General features: G+C 36.9%; 1 protein-coding gene across 4 annotated transcripts in view; it reads right to left on the bottom strand.

Moving 5' to 3' along the window:
* The window catches only part of EPS8 (epidermal growth factor receptor pathway substrate 8), a 167,888-nt gene that overhangs the window by 4,012 nt on the left and 143,267 nt on the right, over positions 1-20,609 (bottom strand). For all 4 annotated transcript variants that reach the window (XM_053555723.1, XM_053555725.1, XM_053555726.1 and 1 more), the window contains 4 exons: positions 19,904-20,012; positions 18,771-18,914; positions 7,887-8,109; positions 159-336 (listed from right to left, as the gene is read on the bottom strand). In XM_053555723.1, the coding sequence (XP_053411698.1) occupies positions 159-336; positions 7,887-8,109; positions 18,771-18,914; positions 19,904-20,012 (654 nt within the window). The remainder of the gene's footprint in view (positions 1-158; positions 337-7,886; positions 8,110-18,770; positions 18,915-19,903; positions 20,013-20,609) is intronic.

Here is a 20,609-nt window from a genome sequence, read left to right as displayed (position 1 = left end):
TTCCAGTTCTTTCTTAGCTGTGAATAGCTAGCTATCCTTGAGTATGGAACAAAGTATGCATGCTAAAGTATGCATGCTGTGCTCTTCTATTTTTTAAGAGTCACTTATCACATATACGTAACCAAACTGAAACCAAGGCATGCTTTGCAGAGACTTACACTGGGTTGAATCCTTTCGACTGTAACCACACCTTCACATCCTCCGGTGTGGAGTCGTACGTGATATTGACAACTGGCACATTCTGCCGTGGCACGAACTTCTTCTGAGCCGCACTGCGACCAATGGTCAGCCTGTGGAGGAGCTCGTCCTGCACTTCCTCCATCTGCGATTTCCTTCCTAGACAACAACACGGAGAAGGTTATTTTCAAAAATCCCCAATATTAATCACTCCCTCTAGAATCCCAATCCCAATAATCCTTTGACCCTGGTAGGATTTACAATCCAGCGTTCCGACCACCTTTCCTGGTTTTTATCTTCACTGAGTATCAATTCCACAATCAATTATTAAATAACTCCCCCGGCTCTTCTCTTGTCTCTTCATTGTACTCATTTGGCAAAACCTCAACCCTGGTTAAATCTAACTTTCTGCTCATTCTGTCCCTATACCTGCACAGCTGAATATACACAACAGTGCTGAATGATCTCATGTTAAATTCATGATTATGAACCTCAACTTGGTTGTTAATCTTCCTGACAATCAACAGTGTCTCTTTAGATTAGTGCCTTTCAACTGGGGACAATTTTGACCCTGTGGGTCATTTGGCAATGTCCCTGTGGGACAGTTTGGGTTGTCACAGTTGAGAAGCAGAGGGAAGGCTGCTGCTGTGTGCAGTGGCTACAGGTCTAGTGGCACCAGCATTCCACAGTGCACATATCTGCTTCCTCCTGCAGAAAAAAAGCCAGCCTCAGCTGGCAGAAGTCTCTGGTTGAGAAGCCCTAGTTTGGACCATATAATTGCCCACTGTCTTAAACAAATATTTCATATCTTCTACTTTCTCTGTAACCTAATTCTATTTCCCTGTCCTCATGTTGGACTGTTGACGCCACTTCCTCATTTCTGAATAAAGGAAAGAACGTTTGTAAGTTCTCCTGGTGGTCCTTCCCTCTGCCAGCCCTTTCCCCACACGCTCTGCCTCCCTTCCCGCTGGGTTATATATAGATGGGCTGCCTCCATGCTCCTGAGGCCACCCTCTTGTATGCACTAGACTCCAAGTTCTCTGTCTATTCAAATACATTTCTCTCTTATCTATCCTGTTATCAATTTTCCTCCTTCACTGAATCATTTCCTAGGCATATACATATGCTATCATTTTCTTATTATTTGTCACCTTTAAATAAGCCCTTTTTAGCATTTGCCTTCCCAGCTACTACCCGTCTCTGCTCCTTTATTTTTATAAAACTCCATCAAAGTTGTCTACACTAGTTGACTCCAATTCCTACTCTATATTCTTTTAAATTCATTGCTTTTCTTTTTTTGAGACAGTGTCTCACTTTGTCACCTTGGTAGAGTGCCATGGTGTCACAGCTCACAGCAACCTCCAACTCTTGGGCTCAAGTGATTCTCTTGCCTCAGCCTCCCAAATAGCTGGGACTACAGGCACTGGTCACAACACTCGGCTATTTTTAGAGACTGGGTCTCGCTCTTGCTCACGCTGGTCTTGAACCTCTGAGCTCAGGGCAATCCAGCCGCCTCGGCCTCCCAGAGGGCTAGGATTACAGGTGTGAGCCACGGCGCCCGTCCTAATTCATTGCTTTTGTCCCCATCTCTCTATTACACTTTGCTAAATTACAGCCAGTTCCTTCCCAGCCATTATCTCATTAACCTATCGGCACTATCTGAAGCAGGTGATTCCTCCTTGGAACACTGTTCCCTTGTGGCCTCCAGGACACCACACTCTGCTGGCTTTCTTCTCAGCTTGCTGGCCACTCCTTCTCAGTATCCTTTTTTGAATCTTCCCATTTCTCCAACTAAGTTATATTAAAGTTCTTCAGGACACAATCCTGGAGCTTTCCCTATTTTGCTTCTATATCCTCAGCAACTGGAATAAATGCTTACTGAATAAATGAATTCTGGTGACTTTTTCACACACAGAGAGAGAGAGACCTTGAAAATCATCACATACAAACTCCTTAATAACCAGATAAGAAAATGGAGACCAAAAGCAGATAAATGATCTGTCATAGTCACATTTTAATTAGTAAAAGTTTGCTAAAACTTGATCTGACTTTCAGCTCCAGGGGATGTTTTAAAGCCAAAGCCACTGAAACTACCTTTGATGAATTTACCTAACTATCCTTTTCCCCTGGCCATTTTATGCTAATGAGAATGATGTGCATATGAACCTGCTGCTATTAGAAAAACCTGAAAGAAATAAAAGTATGGGAAAGGAAACAATGTGTTTATGCGTTTTTAGAAATACTTGTGCACATGTACATAGGGAAAGTAAATTACTTGCATGTCACTTTCAAGAATTAAGAACAAACTACTGATACAGTAATCTAGTAACTAGTGAACGTGGCAAACGGCAATGACCCAGTCACTAAAGGAGTTTTTGGTGACCACTGTGTACAATCCCATCCCCAGGGAGTGTGCTTTAGAAAGTGGTGCCTTTGGGAAGCAAGGGAAGTAATTAGATAGAATTACAAAATTACTAATTTTGTTTAATGCCTCAAGTATGTAGGAAACCTTTTGCAAGAGAAGTCAAAGGGGGAAGAGGGGAGGGAGGAAGGAAGGGAAAGGGGGATAGAGAAAATGAGAGCGTACTACTGACTATCGCATTTGAGTAATACATTACACGCATTTCATTAGTTAACTTTTCAAAATCACTGTATCATACTGCCGTACAACATACGGGAGCATGCGAAAGGAATAAACAAGAAAAAGTATCACTACACCAAAAGATTTTCTTACCCACTGAGTTAGCTACTGTATCAGTCAGCACCAGTTCAAAATGTAGTTTTCTAGGGAGTATAAAAAAATTTCCTTTCAATTTTATAATGTGTTCCTTTTTTGTTGTTGTTGTTTTTGAGACAGGGTCTCATTACGTCACTCAAGCTGCAGGGCAGTGGTCACCCAAGCTGCAGGGCAGTGGCACAATCATAACAACCGTGGCTCACTGCAAATTCCTGGACTCAAGTGTCCCTCCCACCTCAGCCTTCTGAGCAGCTGGGACAATAGGTGCCTGCCACCACGCCTGACTAATTAAACAATTTTTTTGGGGGGGAGGGAAGGGGTAGTGAGGAGATCTCATTACGTTGCCCAGGTTGGCCAAGAACTCCTGGGCTCAGGTGATTCTCCCACTTCAGCCTCCCAGAGTGCTGGGATCACAGGCGTTGAGCCACCAGTGCCTGGCTTCTGGTTTCCATTTTCAATGTTCTAGCACACAACAACAAACAAGACTAACTTTACACCTTTTTTTAAAATAACACTTCTGATTACAAAAGATTAAACTTAAATAAAAGGTCTAGCATTTCAAAGGAACTGTAAGAAATACAAAGCAACTAAAGTGTTGGTATCTTCAAAAGTGATAAGAGGAGAACCTTAGGGATATTTTGATGAATCAACTTGAATAGTTTAGGACATACGGTTCCAGAGACCTTGAATAGGCAACAGACAGTTACGCTTCAGCAAAAAGGGGCTCATTCTTGCCACATTCTACATTTTTTTAATAGGCATTTTGTTTTGCCTCGTTCATGGCTATTGATAACATTTTTGTGTGTATTCACTCTCTAGTTTCTTCCATTTTATTTTTACCAAAAGTTTAGGCAGTAAGCAGGAAATGTAGGTAGCATGAATACCCATTTTTAGAGAAATCTGGCTACCAGTAAATATGCTTTTAAACATGTCTGTCTGGTTCTAAAGACTGTTGAGAAGTTCAAACATTCATTCAGAAAAAAAAAAACAAAAAATCTTTTCTTCAACAAAATGCTATCAAGAAATATTGTCTTACAAAAAGAAATATGTTTATTTAATGTCAAACTATATTTTGAGATATCTTAAAAAGGAAACCTACACAGCAAAGGCAAGAGTTTATTAAAGAATCAAGTACATGTGTTAATTTGGGGAGAAATGTTTGTATTTTGCATCCCAGTGTGTCACCCTTTTACTTATCAGAAAAAGAGATCTGAAAACAATGACTCACAACTACCAGGAGGATTCTCTGTCTTTAAAAGGATTCAAACTACGTCTCTTTCCCATTAGGTTATTCTTGATTTCCTGGAGTGGACGAAGAACAAACTGTCCCAACCCACACACTGTTCCAAATGGGGACTACATGCCTATGAACTCTGATCTTAGGCCTGGAAAAAGAATATCACAGTGTCAAAGATTACTGTGCTCACGTATCAGAGCAGGGAAGTTTTATAAACTTGTGGTAAGAATAAAGAAAGGAATGGTCATTTGAAGGAGGGAATTTGTCCTTAGGGAAATTAGTAAAAATGTTTATAGAACTTTCTCATCTTAAAACTATGACTTTAGTGTCTCTGAATAAAGAAGGAACATCTTTTTTAAAAAAATCCACACATATTCTAAAAATATAGTAGCATATTATGTTGGAGTTATACATACATACTCATACACACATGATTATTTTTGCTGCACAGAAAAAGTGCTGCTCCACTTTTCTAAAACTTCTTTTTTCCTTTAGTTTTCTGCTACGGTCAAGATGTAGCTAAGAAGGCTATTTAACCAGTCTCTACCTTGGGAGAGAAAGCAATGTATAAAAGTTGTGCTTATTGCATGTAACCAGAATTTCTAGAATAAATAGCAATCATTTTACTGCCTTCATTTTTTAGATTTTTTAATTTATCAAGATCTGACCATAACTGGCAGCGTCCAGGGCTCAGTGGGTAGGGCACTGGCCACATGCACAGGGGCTAGCGGGTTTGAGCCCACCCTAGGCCACCTAAACAACAATGACAACTGCAACAGAAAAATAGTTGGGCATTGTGGCGGGTGCCTGTGGTCTCACCTACTAGGGAGGCTGAGGCGAGAGAACTGCTTAAGCCCAAGAGTTTGAGGTTGCTGTGAACTGTGATGCCACAGCACTCTACCGAGGGCAACATAGTAAGACTCTGTCTCAAAAAAAAAAAAAACAACAGTGGGGTGAAAATGGGAATGAAAGATTCAATAATTTAGTTTTGAACATGAATCTCAAACATTCAACCACAGACATAAAGTTAATATTTTAATACAAATATCTGCATGTCAGAGATAAGACTTTGGAATTATTCCTTTTCCAACAACATACATAATATTGAAAGAAATGGAAATAGACTGATCATTTACAGTAAAAATATGTTCATATAAATAAAAGAATTCAGAACCCTATGAGAGGCCTGTTCTGAGGCACTTATAGATAGTATGACCAACACACCCTTTATATACTTTTATCATATTGAGAAAATGTGGACTATCTTTCTGGCTCTAGTTTTCCAAGAGTTTTTATATATCAAGTATGGGTAAATAAAAGTAATTTTATAATACGAGGTCTAACAATTAAGTATGCAAACTCAACCTAGAAAAAGTGCTGCAAACCTCCCTGCTGAATATCACTATGGTCACCTTTGAAGTATTCCCCTTGGGAAGCTATGCACTGACAAATAAAGCAATTTTGGAACTCTTTATAGAATGACTATCAGAGCTGTGGAAGTAGGAGGTCTGACTATTAAGTTCGTGAACTCGATGCTTACACTGGCAACACTGTACAGACAACTTGATATGGCTTCACAACCTTGGTATATCAGTGTGTCACAGTGTCTTGCTGAGTAGTGTTCATTATCATTACGTGTTTTTGTGTGATACAAAAACAGCTCTGATGGTCATTTCAGAAAGAGAGCTCCAAAATTGTTTTGAAGGGTGGACTAGGCACTGGAATCAGTGTGTAGCTTCCTAAGGGAAGTACTTCACAGATGACCACAGTGATATTCAGCAATGAGGTATAAAGCAGTTTTTCTAGCTTTAGTTCATGAACTTAACTGTCATGACCACATAGACATGCCACGTACTAAAAGGTAAAACAAAATAAGACTTATCTTAGAATTACCTTCAGTTTTCAAGATAGCTACACTGCTGCTCACCAGTACAAATTAGAGTAATCCACAGGTTGGCCATGGCGTCTTTTCTTTTGCTTTATTTTTATAGAAATTGTTTTACAAAATATCAAATTTAACTTTATGAAAATACAAGGCTGAAATCTGAATTTGGAGGGTAAATATGAGACTTGTATTGGCAGGTGATTATATTTAGCTAGTGTGATTGTGAGAACAGCAACTATGAGGAAGAGATGCCGGAAGATGATGATGATGATACTGACACTGATGAAGATGATGAGGATCCTAACAGCCACTAATATAGAGATGCAGGAAGATGGTGATGATGATACTGACACTGATGAAGATGATGAGGATCCTACAGCCACTAATATAGAGATGCAGGAAGATGGTGATGATGATACTGATACTGATGAAGATGATGAGGATCCTACAGCCACTAATATAGAGATGCAGGAAGATGGTGATGATGATACTGACACTGATGAAGATGATGAGGATCCTACAGCCACTAATATAGAGATGCAGGAAGATGATGATGATGATACTGATACTGATACTGATGAAGATGATGAGGATCCTACAGCCACTAATATAGAGATGCCGGAAGATGGTGATGATGATACTGACACTGATGAAGATGATGAGGATCCTACAGCCACTAATATAGAGATGCAGGAAGATGGTGATGATGATACTGACACTGATGAAGATGATGAGGATCCTACAGCCACTAATATAGAGATGCAGGAAGATGGTGATGATGATACTGACACTGATGAAGATGATGAGGATCCTAACAGCCACTAATATAGAGATGCAGGAAGATGGTGATGATGATACTGACACTGATGAATATGATGAGGATCCTACAGCCACTAATAGAGAGATGCCGGAAGATGATGATGATGATGATACTGATACTGATGAAGATGATGAGGATCCTACAGCCACTAATATAGAGATGCAGGAAGATGGTGATGATGATACTGACACTGATGAAGATGATGAGGATCCTAACAGCCACTAATATAGAGATGCAGGAAGATTATGATGGTGATACTGATACTGATGAAGATGATGAGGATCCTAACAACCACTAATATTTAGTGACTGTTTATGATGTGTCATACGTTGGGTAAAATCAACCCTTCAACCCTGGAACCATTGATGTTTTGGGCCAGATAATTCTGTTATTGGGGGCTGTCCTATGCATCGTAACATGATGCTAAATATCCCAGGCCTCTACCTATTATATGGCAGTAGTATCTCCCTAGTTATGATAACCATGGTCTCCAGACAAAACTAAATGTTCTCAACAAACAAATCCCTAACTGTTCCCAGAGGGAGGGGCAGGGAATAAAATCACCTCTGGCTCAGAGCCATTGAAGTAAATACTTTATGTGGATTATCTCCTTAAATCTTTAAGTTAACACAGGAAGCAAATACTTTAATTTTTCCCCACTTTTCATATATTAAAGTATAGGGAGGATTTTGGAGTTGTTGAAGGTCACATGGCTGGTACCTATTGCTTCTCTATACAAATTCCAGTATTTCTGGCTCCAAACTCTTCATTCAACCATCATAATATATTGGAATATGAGGAAGAATATTAATATATATGTTAGAGTACAGAAAATTTCCTATTTGTCAAAATTACTTAGACGATAAGAAACTAGTTAAAAATCTTTGCAATCTATGAAGTACCATGGAAGTATAAAGGGCTTTTATATTTAATAATATTAAATATCAGTAGAATCAGTAATGAACAATATTTTACTTAGTAGCATTTCTATTTCACAGAAAAAGCTTTTTTGCCTCCCTGGGAAACTTACGGTCCACGGGAAGTTGTTTGTGTCTCTGGCTATCTCGCACAATACTGCCACCACTGTCACTGGAGCTGCTGTTCTGACGGGTTACATTTGCCGGGACCTTTGACACAGGAACAGGTGCTGGAGCAGAAGGTGGAAAAGGGACAGGAACGGGAGCTGGTGTTGGAGGTGGTGATGGGGCAGAGGGGGTATCAGCTGGTCTTGGACCATACTCCATCCTTTGTTTCTATAAAAAGACAAATAATTACCTTGAAAATTTTAAAAATATAAAATCTAGGTTAGGAAAACTAGCTATACTTTGATAGGATATTGTTGACTATGTATTTGTAATCCAGTAACAAATGTATCTCTAATCCTATGTGGTATAATGATCAGCAAAAATCTTCTTTTAAACATTCTACATATTTGTCCAAAGTCAAAATGTAAGGTAAGGAGTAACAAGGATAAGACCAATGGCAAACAACTGTAATAAGTGTCAAAGAAACTGAATTTGGACTTGGAATCACACAAGACCAAAGGTCTTAGTCTCTTGGCTATTTCTGGTTAAAACTACAGAGTTGAAGATTCCAATGTACCTTCAACTGATGGAAAGTCCCACAGAGCACAAGAGCACTCTGAACTTTTCTCACCTAGACCAATGGAACTGAAGCTCCAAATCCAAAAACAAAGGTCAAAGATTTCTGATTATTTTAAAATTTACACTAATAATAACTTCTAATTTCACTGGAAGTCTAAACATCAATAGCTTAGGCATCGCTTACTCCTTATTTTATATAAATATACTATTTTCAAAGATTTTTAATTCTGCCATTTTCAGCAAATAATTTTAAAATATTAATATTCACTTTTTCAAGGCATAACCCTTTCTGCCATCAACACAAATTTATGAAAATTACAAATTTTGGTTGTTAAAATGGAAATGTTGTGGGGTAGATGGCTGTGAGGGTAACGATGGGGGCTTTTAAGTGTTTATCATGGCAACACACAAGCATATACTAGAAAAAGGGTATTTGGAAATCTGTATTTAAAAGGGTAGATGTAATAAAATGATTTTCAATAATTTTTAAATTATGATTGTTAGGCTATTATAAAACAGTATTTAGGTACATTTAATATTAAAATACACACAATAGTTAAAACTTTAAATGTAAACAAGATAATTTTAATATATAACTGCATTATAAGAGGTTCCAGATTCTCAAAAGGCACACTGTCTTTATAGAATCAATTATAGACAGCAATAACTTGTAATTGAGGTAAATTTTAGATAATGCACAACACAATATTAATTATTCAAAAATTTTAAATTAGCATATAAAATGTAAAAACCTTTTGGTAATCTGGTCTTTTGATTAGAACAGTATTTACTTTTAAATTCTATTAAAAGATTGGCCCAAATATAAGGTAGTATTGATTTTAAGAGCCCTCCTGAATTTCCACAGAGATCAAAAACAAAAATACACATCACACAAACACACATCATTTAAATTAAATCATTAAAAAACCCACACCAATCTACATCGCAGTCGTCTTCACAGCAAATAATTAGCACCTGTGGAAACCTGCATGGGAAGGCGCCCTAATTCTTTTCTGCTGCCTCTTTAAAAGCTCCCACTCACCAACCAGTGGGGTAGAGAAAGTGGGAAGGGTATCATGCACGGAGGGAGCTAGAACTGAAAGAGGTGTTTGTAATGCTGGGAGATATTTAGAAGGAAGGAGGGCAAGGAGAAAAGAGGCAGGGAAGGAGTGTAGGGGTAAGATTCTCTGAGCAAGCCATGGAGTTAGATGGAACAGAAAGAGATTGCCAATCCCCAAGTTCATGGTCTAGAAACATTTCTAATGCATTCAATCATATGTTAGAATGTATCATTATTATCATTATACCCCACAAAAGTCTTCCTATATTTGGGCCAATAAATATTTAGAGCAATCAAAATACAGCAAATATCACCAAAATGTAACACTCATCACACACCAAAGTCATCTGATCAATGTATAGTCAATGTTCTGTCAACAAGAATGTCCTTTGTATGTAATTTCAGGAGGGGCTAATGAATTCTCACATTAGTGTTTCAAAAATGTCAGAGTCTAAAGTATTGCTTTTAACACTTAAAAAAATGCCATGATATGATTCATATTTTCTGCTTGCATAAAAACAAGTACAGCAAGTGTTTTTCTATCCATCAAATAATACTGTGAAAAGCTGAATACAACTGTGTTGTCATAATCAAGCCTGAAGACAAGCTCACCAAATGTTCTGTGCCTCACTCCCTTCATCTGCCTTTTCTACATAATGCAACTTTATCAGTATGACCTAACAGAATGACAGGTTTTAAAAATATGTGTGAGTGTATACACACACACACACAGATATTTGATTAAAGTCAAGGAAAGCCACATGAAAATTTTTCATGACTTAAGCTCTAATTTATATTTACTTGCATATTTTCCTCTATTCTTAGTCCTCTCCTCCTGTTTCATGTTTCCAACCTCTGCAATTTCAGGAGGAAAAAAGTACTTTCCTTGAAACATTACAACTTTTTCTGAATAGCAACCAAGATAGCTTTTCCATGAAACTGGTTTGTAATTCTTGATGCAGAAGAAACAGAATCACCATTGACTCCTAAAGCCACCTTTCTGTGTCCCTCCCTAGGTGGCCCCCTCCTTCGCATCTCCCACCAACTACTGCTTTTCCTTCATTCTTTCTGTCTCTTGGTTATTTCTGGTTAAAACTATGGAGTTGATGATTCCAATGTACCTTCAACTAATGGAAAGTCCCGGAGGGCACAAGAGCACTCTGAACTTTTTTCTCCTAGACCAATGGAACTGAAGCTCCAAATTCAAAAACAAAATCCCGACCAATTCTCCTCAGTTTGCCTGGAACGTTACCAGTAATTAGCATTAAAAGACCCACATCCCCACAAAACTCTCAGTTGGGGTCAAACTGGGATGGGTGGCCAACCTGCTGTGGACCTACTTTTGCACTGTAATTGTCACTTCCCCATCCTTGCCTGTGATTTCCCACCAATATAAAGTTCTATTTGAAACAAAATCTCTCTCTCTTTCTCTGAAAAAAAGTCTAAATGACTAGCCCTCATAGGAAATTTACTTTCCTATTGATAATTACGTTGGAATAAGTCAACTTTTCTTTAGCAACTAGAGTTGAGTAGAAATTCTCGAGGATTAAAGAATGATATTGAGAGATAAGCTCCTGATTCATACAAGATACTGCTTCAGAGGGGAAATTATGCAAGTAACTCAGCAAAGTCATCAACATTGAACTGTCCTTAAAATTTTAACCTGCTCTGAATTACATGTTTTTCTTCTAAATTTAGACTCTTTGGAACTCTACAGTGAAAACTAAGCACAGCTGGAACATTTGGCGGGTGTTAACGTCCAGGGACTGAATCCAGAACATCACACTAAAAAGAAGTGCTGAGAGGGAATGAATGTGGGTTACCTCTGACAGCTCGCCAAGTAATTGCTATTAGGAAAATGGAACAAATCACACCAAATGAGAAAATCAACACACGAGAGATAAAATTAAAATAATATCAATTATAATACACATCAAACATCAAGAAACACAAGCAAATTTGTTTTTTGACAGTAAAATTGCTTGCCTGCACCAGTGAAGGAGGTTGTAAATATGTAATTAATTTCCATCACTCTTATCTAGTCATCTAAAACTAATATAGATTACAATATAGTACAAAAGTGTAGAGTAGTTCAATAGTAACTTTGTGTATTATAGTACTGTTAAAATATTAACATTTAACTCATTTTATTCTTATAAAGAATACAATCAGAATGCATTAAATGTAAGATGAATTTTTTTTTTTTTGGAGACAGAGTCTCAAGCTGTCACACTGGGTAGAGTGACGTGGCGTCACGCTCATAGCAACCTCAAACTCTTGAGCTTAAGTTATTCTCTTGCCTCAGCCTCCCAAGTAGCTGGGAATACAGGCACCTGCCACAATGCCTGGCTATTTTTTGGTTGTAGTTGTCATTGTTTGACAGGCCTGGGCTGGATTTGAACCCATCAGCTCTGGTGTATGTGGCTGGTGTCCTAGCTGCTTAAGCTTCAGGCTCCGAGCCATAAGATGAATTTTTATTTTTTATTTATTTATTTATTTATTTATTTTCTCTATGCATATGCATGTGTTTATTTAGTCTCCATTTTTTGCCTTCACAAAATTAAAAAGGCTTAAAATTTAGTAACAGTAACAATGTTTAAGATAAGGACTAGAAACAAAAACCTCGTAAAGAACAAAGGAAGATAAATACACTCAGAAAAGAAATCAAATGATTGCTGCAATGAAATACTGAGCAATAATAATAATAATGCAAAAAAAGTAGCATTCACATTGTCAGATAAGGGTATGTCTATCATAGAATGCTTTGACTCTGAGGTTCAGTATGGAGTCATCAGTTAACTTCTTCTTATTATTCTTTTTCCAAAGTCTCAAAAAATAGACAACTAATATTTATAAATAAAAATAAAAGGTAATTTCAAAAAACAGATCATGCCAAATCTTATAGACAACAGAAAAAGAAGAAATACTTCAAAATCATTCTACTTCACCTGGATACACCTGATATTAAAATCAGAAAAAATATACTATAAAGGGAAATTACAAACATATTTCACTTATAAATGAGGCTGCAATATCCTAAACAACATATTAACAAGTTGAATTAAATATTAATGTTCAAGTAATGTACTTTGGTCAAAATTAAATCCAATTTATGTGAGAATTAATCACTGTTTTCTTTTCTTTTTTTTTCTTTTCCTTTCCCTCACCCCCTGGGGAGGAAGGGGAGAGCAAATAGAGAAGGAGGGAGATGAGTTTTTATTTAACAGCTGATTCTACCAAAGGAAATACTATACTCTCCGGTTTCTCTTCAAATTGTGTAAATCTTTCACCTTTTCTAAAAGGAAAAACTGTATACATCATAGTATGATTTAAGTTTAGTGTTAAACTTGTTAGCAGTCTAAACAAATAGAACATTGTATAATTATGTACTTGAATATATGTGCATAATGGACAGTAATTACTTCATACATGTATTTTTATATATATATGTATATATGTATTATAATCTTAGATTATGCAAATGTCCCAGGAAATACCTGAGAAAAAGTCAATATACAAGGCAGAATAAAAAAGTAAAGATCCTTGGGCGGTGCCTGTGGCTCAGTGGGCAGGGTGCCGGACCCATATACCCAGGGTGGCGGGTTCAAACCCGGCTCCAGCCAAACTGCAACAACAACAACAACAACAAGTAAAGATCCTTGTCTAAAGCCATGTCTCTAATTAATAGGTAGTCTTCTGAGATTAATTAAAAAAATTAAAGAACCAAATACTATCAGGAAGTTGGGATGGCTGGAAGAAAATGAAGCTATCCTTAATAAAATGATCACTTTGTGTCCAGCGGTTATCGGAATGTCTGGACTGGGTTTAAACACAGCATTCATAACATGGGCTCAAGTTAGTAGTTTTAATTGTTTAATAGTTTAGTTGTTAGTAGTTTTAGTTGTTTAATAGAAAATATTTCCAGTTTTAATTTAGGACTGTTGAAACATCTACATAAAGACTAAGAGAATTTTTTCTGTGACTTTCATTGTAGAGAGCACACAACTGCCTCCTTCTATTTCACAATCAAGTAAACTGGAGCACAGAAAAACAGAATGCTCTCTGTAGGGTCACATAGATGGTTAGGGGCAGAACCAGGATTAGAAGCCCCATCTATCATCTATCAATACCTAGACTGAGGCTTTTCCCACAGTATCACACTATCACTGGTTAGGAATAAAAGACAGGAAACTTTGTTGAATTCAAAAGACTATGAAGACTGGAAATTAATAATGATTTGTTGTTTCAGTGGAGTAAGAATATCTATAATAATAAACACATAGACATAATAAATGAAAACACATGGAAGGTTTCTGTAGTCAGGCCATTGGGTATGTTAGACGTGGCAGCAGAGGGGTGAGCGCCTGCTCCTGGCACATAGCAGGAGAATGTGAATGGGTACAAGGGTAATTTTAGTAGAAGAACAGTCACAGTGCTAGAGATCTGGGAATCAAGTCAAAAGGAAGACTGGGAAACTTTATGTGGCAAGCAGATTCCAGGAGGGGAGAAAGCACCCTGGACGTCCATCTGTCACCTAGCTAAAACACGACAAGGCCCTGGAATGCTCTGTGACAAATGTCTTATCAGAAGACATGTCATTTCTCCATCATCTTTCATAAACATTTATTAATACTTCCTTTTCTCCATGGTTTCATTTTATCTCAATGTTTAACATCTTTTGAAAATTCTTAGCTACCCTCTCTTTTATTTTTAAAACCTTGCTTAAGCCATGGGGGAAACACTTTAGGTGGGAATGGTTGTCTGTAGAGAGCTGTTAAAAAATCACATCAAATGTGAGGATATTAAATAGTCTGGACTCTCAGGGGCACCAGGTGCCAATTCAACACCTATTCACTACTGGTGACACATATGAGCATCCTTGTCCACAGAATCCCTGATAAAAAGTGTGTGGACAGTAGGCAAGGGCTGCACCTGTGCCCTTCACTCAGATCCTGCCATTATTAATATACTCTTCTTTATAGGAAAGATAAGGGTATAAAAATAGGAATCATGACTGTGTCCACTTAAAAAATATTTGGTGACTTATAGATGTTGTACATAAGTAGTTTACACCTAATTTCCTTACCACCGTTTATAAAATGTCATTTTTAAGTAAATCATATAATTTAGGTTATTAGCCTAAATCATTAAAAAAAAAAGAGAGAAAGAGAAAATTGATGAAATCCAAGGAATAAATACATAAAGTGAAACCCAGTTCTAAGCATTGTGATGGTTCAGATCCACTTTTATCACAGCATAGGGCCTGGTAAAGCTATTTTTAGAAATAAGCCTTCATATAGAAGAAAAACTACATGTTCACCCAAAAAAGAGATGATACTTTTGTAATCACTCTTCCCTAGAACAGTGGAATTCATCACAGCATGGGCTTTGGATCCAGAGCACTGGGTCCCAATCCTGGCATCACAAAGCATGTAAATGTGGGCAAGTTATTTCTCCTGTAGCTTAGTTCCCCATGTAAAATAAGCCTGCTTTATAGGTTGTAGTGGGAATTAAATGAATTTGTGAAGTGCTTAGACAATGCCTGGCACAACATACGCTGCTGACCACTCACATTATCTATTTTGGAGTGTACTGCCATCACTATCTGTGAAAGTGAAGCAAGCTTAAGGAATAAATCACTAGTTGTTTTTCTGCAGCATAGTACCAGGATCAAAAACATTTTTGTTACAGGAAGTTTCTTTATGTTTCTTCAAAGTTTTGATAATAAGATTTTGATATCAATGACAATTTCTCACAGACCAGCATGGGAGTTGGGGGGGGCTGCAGGAGGGGGGCAAAGTAAGACAGGAGGTGGAGCTCGGGCGGTGATGAGAGTGATGGGGAGCAACTGTAAATACAGAGGAAGCTTCGCTCACCCATCTGTTGCTCACCTCCAGCTGTGAGGCCTGGTTCCTGACAGGCCACCGTTTCATGGAAGACAATTTTTCCATGGACCATGCAGGGATCTGACAAGAGGCAGAACTCAGGCAGTGATACCAGTGATGGGAAATGGCTGTAAACATAGACGAAGCTTCACTGGCTGGCTTGCTTACTTGCTGCACTCACCCCTTCCTGCTGAGAAGCCCACTTCCTAACAGGCCAGGAACCAATATCAGTCCTCAGCCCAGGGAACTTCGGCCATACAACAGACTTTTATGAAGCATCTGCTCAATATTAAGCTTCATTCCTCAATAAATATTTGAGAAATGAAATAAAAAGATGAGTAAGACATAAAATTATAATACAGTTGAAATTTATAAGGTTAGGATGTAAGGATCACTGGAATCTACATAAATATGGTAGTATCTATAGTATCATTCTGAAATAAACAGCAGGATTTTTCCTTAGATATTTTAGATAAAGGTACTGGTGATACTGGTCTAGAGATATAAAAACAACTGGTATAGATTTCTGAAGATGTTTTATTTTTCATTTTACTCTATTCTTTTTTTAAAAATGTCACAAATGCTTTGGAAATAGGAGAATAGGACTTATGCCAGAGAGCAGATAGCAGAGTGGACTATCAAGTTTGCTTCTTAAAATTTTAGAAGATCTTAGTAGTTTTGCTGGGCTAGCTCAAAATTTTCACCTATAAATAGGTGAAAAAATTTTCATTTATAAATAGGTGAAAAAATTTTCATCTATAGAAAGTATTTCCAGTTTTAACTGGAAAGATACATATATCTTAGAATATTATTACATCTCCTTTAATACCAGGAGGTGTTAAAGGAAGACTGTTTTTAACATTTTTTTTTTTTTTGGCCAGGGCTGGGTTTGAACCTACCACCTCCGGCATATGGGACTGGTGCCCTACTCCTTGAGCCACAGGCGCCGCCCGTTTTTAACACTTTTTAAAAGTATAGCCTTCAACCTAAACCTCTCTCTCTCACATACACACAAACATATGTAGAAGGCTTCTTTACATATTTCTACACACACCGCTATGTTTATATTTGCATTTAGAAATTTTCAAAAGACAGTCAGATAGTGTTAAAAAGTTTAAAAGGAAATAGCCAAAAATAGGCAGCCCCCACAAGGACCACAAGTTTCTGTTTACATAAAGTAGCAAAACAAACCCATGAACCTTGTGAACACTTAAAAAATTTATTGATTGGGCCAAAGTTGACAGAAATAAGACATGAGGTTCTGTTTAAGAGAGGGGAAATATATTTTTGTTCTCCAAAAGTACTCTCATTACCTATGATCTGAATTAATAATTTTGGTTCAATTTTAGAGCAGCCTCTAAACAGAAAAGTCAACTTATGGCTCATGTCAGGAATCAGAATTGAAGAAAACGAAAAGAATGAACAGTAAAGAAGAAAAGGTAAAAGTCATTACAAAAAACATTACACTCCTTGGGAAATCTCAGGTGGGAGAAAATAATTATAATTTATCTTATTTGTAAGTTTAAATATCTTATCTTATCAACGTTGCCCATTCCTAGGAAGCACACACATAAATAAAAACGAATTTAGATAATTGTTTTCAACACATAAAATACAAACCTCAGCTTCTGCTCACATATGGGAATTAGGGATATCATGTGCGAATAGTGCTTTACATAAATTATTATGAACTGAATATTAAAAAAATCGATACAACCCAAATACCATACACCCTGTTGGTATTTAGTCGTATGCTTCAAGCATACACTCTATACCACAAAGAAAGTGAAGAACTGGCGCCCATAAATGAGACAGAAGCCTATATAACGTTATGTAACACCCCAAACTCAGAAAGGTAGGAACAAAGGAAAGAAAAAGGTACACAAATTAAGTTAGAAAATTCACTTCAAAAGTCCATGGGAAATGGAGGAGACCATACCTTGAATAACTCAAATTCCTTCTTTGGCATCAATAGCTAATGATAAATGATGAACGTAAAATAAGTTCGTAACATATCTGCACATCAGGCCAGCCAAAACATAAGCACAGCAAACAATTTCTGTTGCCATCACTTTAAATAATCAATATACAGAAACTATATACTAATTCTTTATTTTAAATGCTGCTTGATGCATGCATTCTAATAAGGCCAACTTCTGCTGGGCAAGTGCAGGACTTATAACAGACTTAAATATCATGAGGAAACCTAAGTACTGAAATGAACAGTTTAGGCGGGAGTAGGACCACAATTCTATGTTTGGACAATCTAGATTTTATTGAGCCTGGATGTGGTGTAACAGTTACCCATTTCACTGCATATTCTACGTAGCTTCTGCTCAAATTGTATCAATTTGAGTAGAATTGGATCAGATGTGATCTTTTTCTCGAGATTCTTAAAAGAATTCTTCCTCAGAGCAGAGAGAGGGAAGGAGGGGGAGGGGTGGGGTCTTGGTGTGGGACACACCTTTTGGGGGCTAGACATGATTGTAAGAGGGACTTTACCTAACATATGCAATCAATGTAACCTCGTTTCTTGTACCCTCAATGAATCTCCAACAATTAAAAAAAAAAAAAGAATTCTTCCTTTGTTAATAAGAAGGAAGCCACCCTGGGTATACCAGTCCATGCATTCTGTCTCTGTTGGCAAACCTGACTCTACAGTGCCTGTCATTGGTCTAAAAATCCCAAGAGTTTAACAGCAAGTGAATGAGATGGCCAAGGTCAATGAAATTCTAAAAATATGGCATAGGCCTCAAGAATTATTCAATGAGCAAGAAGCATGAAACTGACTTATCTAATTTTTATCATAAGTACATTTTAATCTTAAAATTAAAAGAAAAAATATTATAAACCAACCAAAAAAGTGCTCATGTATAAACTCAGATGAGTGCAATTACAGGCTGATCAGTGGCAACACACTTAAGAGACTCTTAAATTTTGTCAAAAAAAAAAAGTATGATTTTTTTGACAAAATTTAAGTAGGCAAAGGCTGGTGAAGATGAAGTGCTGGACACTCCAGCCATGTCTCCGTGCCATCCTCTGCCAACAGGAAGCCAGTGGTGAATAGGAGCACTATGGGTCACAAGACAGAAGCACTACTTCTCTGAATGTCAGAAACTTTATAGATTGGAGGAAAAAAGCATTCAGAGAAAGAGTTACTGCTGTACATTTTGAACAATTTCCCAAGAAATACATCAGAAAACATGTATAATTCGTCCCTGTATCCTTCACCGTTGCCTTTCCAAATTACAGAAGAAAATGTATAGCCAATTAAAGTTCAAAATATTAATACACAAAAGTTTTGTAAATCCTGTTAAAGAGTGATAAATTTATAATATTAAAAATTGCTAAGAAGTCATAACTACCTGTATGGTATGTGTATAAGGTGGATCAGCACGCCCCAGTCCAGAGTCTAGAGGTCTCACAATATCCAAAATGTTATTTGGCACAAATCCAGAGTCTCCACTTGCATTTCGAACTTTCCACCACTGCTTCCTATCATCAAGTATCTGTCATCATGCATAAAAATAAAGATATAATTTTCATGTAAAAGTCAATATGTGAAGGAAGTACAATTTTCACTCCTAGACTTGAGCCAAAAATAGTTTTTCACTTCTGATATATTGACTCAGCATTGACATAGTATTTATTGAATGATTCTCAGGAATTACACTAGGAATTATATTTACTAGTATAGAATCACTACAATGACTCTACCTGAACTCATATTATCTCAGAAGAATGTGCCTGCAGTATTTGAAATATTTATAGAGCACAAAAATGATTCTCTTGGGAAGTCCTATTGTCTCCATTTTGGAGATATGAAAAAAGTATAAAAATTATATTTTTTTGAACAAAATTTATTGTGATCATTCATATTCTACATCTAAGAAGATGAACTCTTGATTATAACTTAATAAGGGGATTTGGGTGTTGCAGACTATCCCTGACACCATTAGCTCACTGACTGCTGGGTACATTTGTGCAAGGACACTAGCATAAAAGAAGAAAATGTTTTCTCTTATTAAAACATTATGGACATCTGGGTAGCACCTGTGGCTCAAAGGAGTAGGACGCCAACCCCATATGCCCGAGGTGGGGGGTTCAAATCCAGCCCCGGCCAAAAACTGCAAAAATAAAAACCATTATGGGCATCTATATCTGAATTGATAACTAGGCTTGATTCCAAAATGTATAAATCTCAGAAGAAGAAAGCAAGCAAGGAAGAGAGCAAAGTAAGCTAAGTAATCCACCGTCTTCATTCCCTTCTAAAAAACAGATAAAAGGTTTAATCCAAAGCCACCTCTTTAGAAGGGGATGTGTATCTACCCCTTCTAAATAGGCACAGGTGTCTCTAATACACTATCTTTATCAATATTACACAGAAGAATACTTTCTTGGCCTCAATGTTTCTTTGAGGAATCTTTAGATGTATACCAAAAGAGGAATACAATAACTTTACTTTATTCTGAGTGTAAAAATGGTAAAATTGTATTACCTCTAAGATATCATCCTTTAGAACCGAGAGTTCACTGTTGTTTCTTGCCACAAAGTCATACTTGGATTTGGCATATTTCTTCGGTTGTGTTTTGAGTGGGTCATAATTTCTATAAAAAGAAAGAAGAGAGTTTTTCATTCTGTCAGGTCTTCCTACAGGATGAAACAGAAGTAAAACATAATCAAGCCAAATCCTACGAGAAAACTGTCTGACAAAAATAGTAGTTTAGTTCTATTATATTTTACAGAATCTGAGAAATAAAAGAAATTTTCAAGTACTTGCTATTAAAATGAACAAAGTATGGCTGGGTCAAAAATAAATAATACAAAATCACAAGGCTGGTTGGTGCTGAGACAAATTTAGAGTTCAAATCTAGAATGCAAATCTATGAATTCTTTGTTCAGTAAATACATTCACTGGATATGGTTTTTTTAATTAGCATTTCTATAATGAAATAAGTAGAATAAAGATAAATGTTAGTAATTTTTCATAAAATTAAAGGAAATGGAAGATAATTTCCATACAGGTAGTTTAAGTTAGTTGATTCTACTAATTTGAGCCATGTCTCCAATTCATTTACCAAATATATCAAATTTAAAAATTATGACTCGGTGTCAATTTTTAGGAAAGCATTGCCTAATTATCTAAATTGCAAGGGAAGGAAGTATGCATTATGTATAAGACCAGTGACCCTTCCACATAAACA

The sequence above is a fragment of the Nycticebus coucang genome, chromosome 12, assembly GCF_027406575.1.
Source record: "Nycticebus coucang isolate mNycCou1 chromosome 12, mNycCou1.pri, whole genome shotgun sequence".
Classification (NCBI taxonomy): Eukaryota; Metazoa; Chordata; class Mammalia; order Primates; family Lorisidae; genus Nycticebus; species Nycticebus coucang.
The sequence above is the reverse complement of the archived record's forward strand: the minus strand, read 5'-3'. Positions and strand labels throughout refer to the sequence as shown.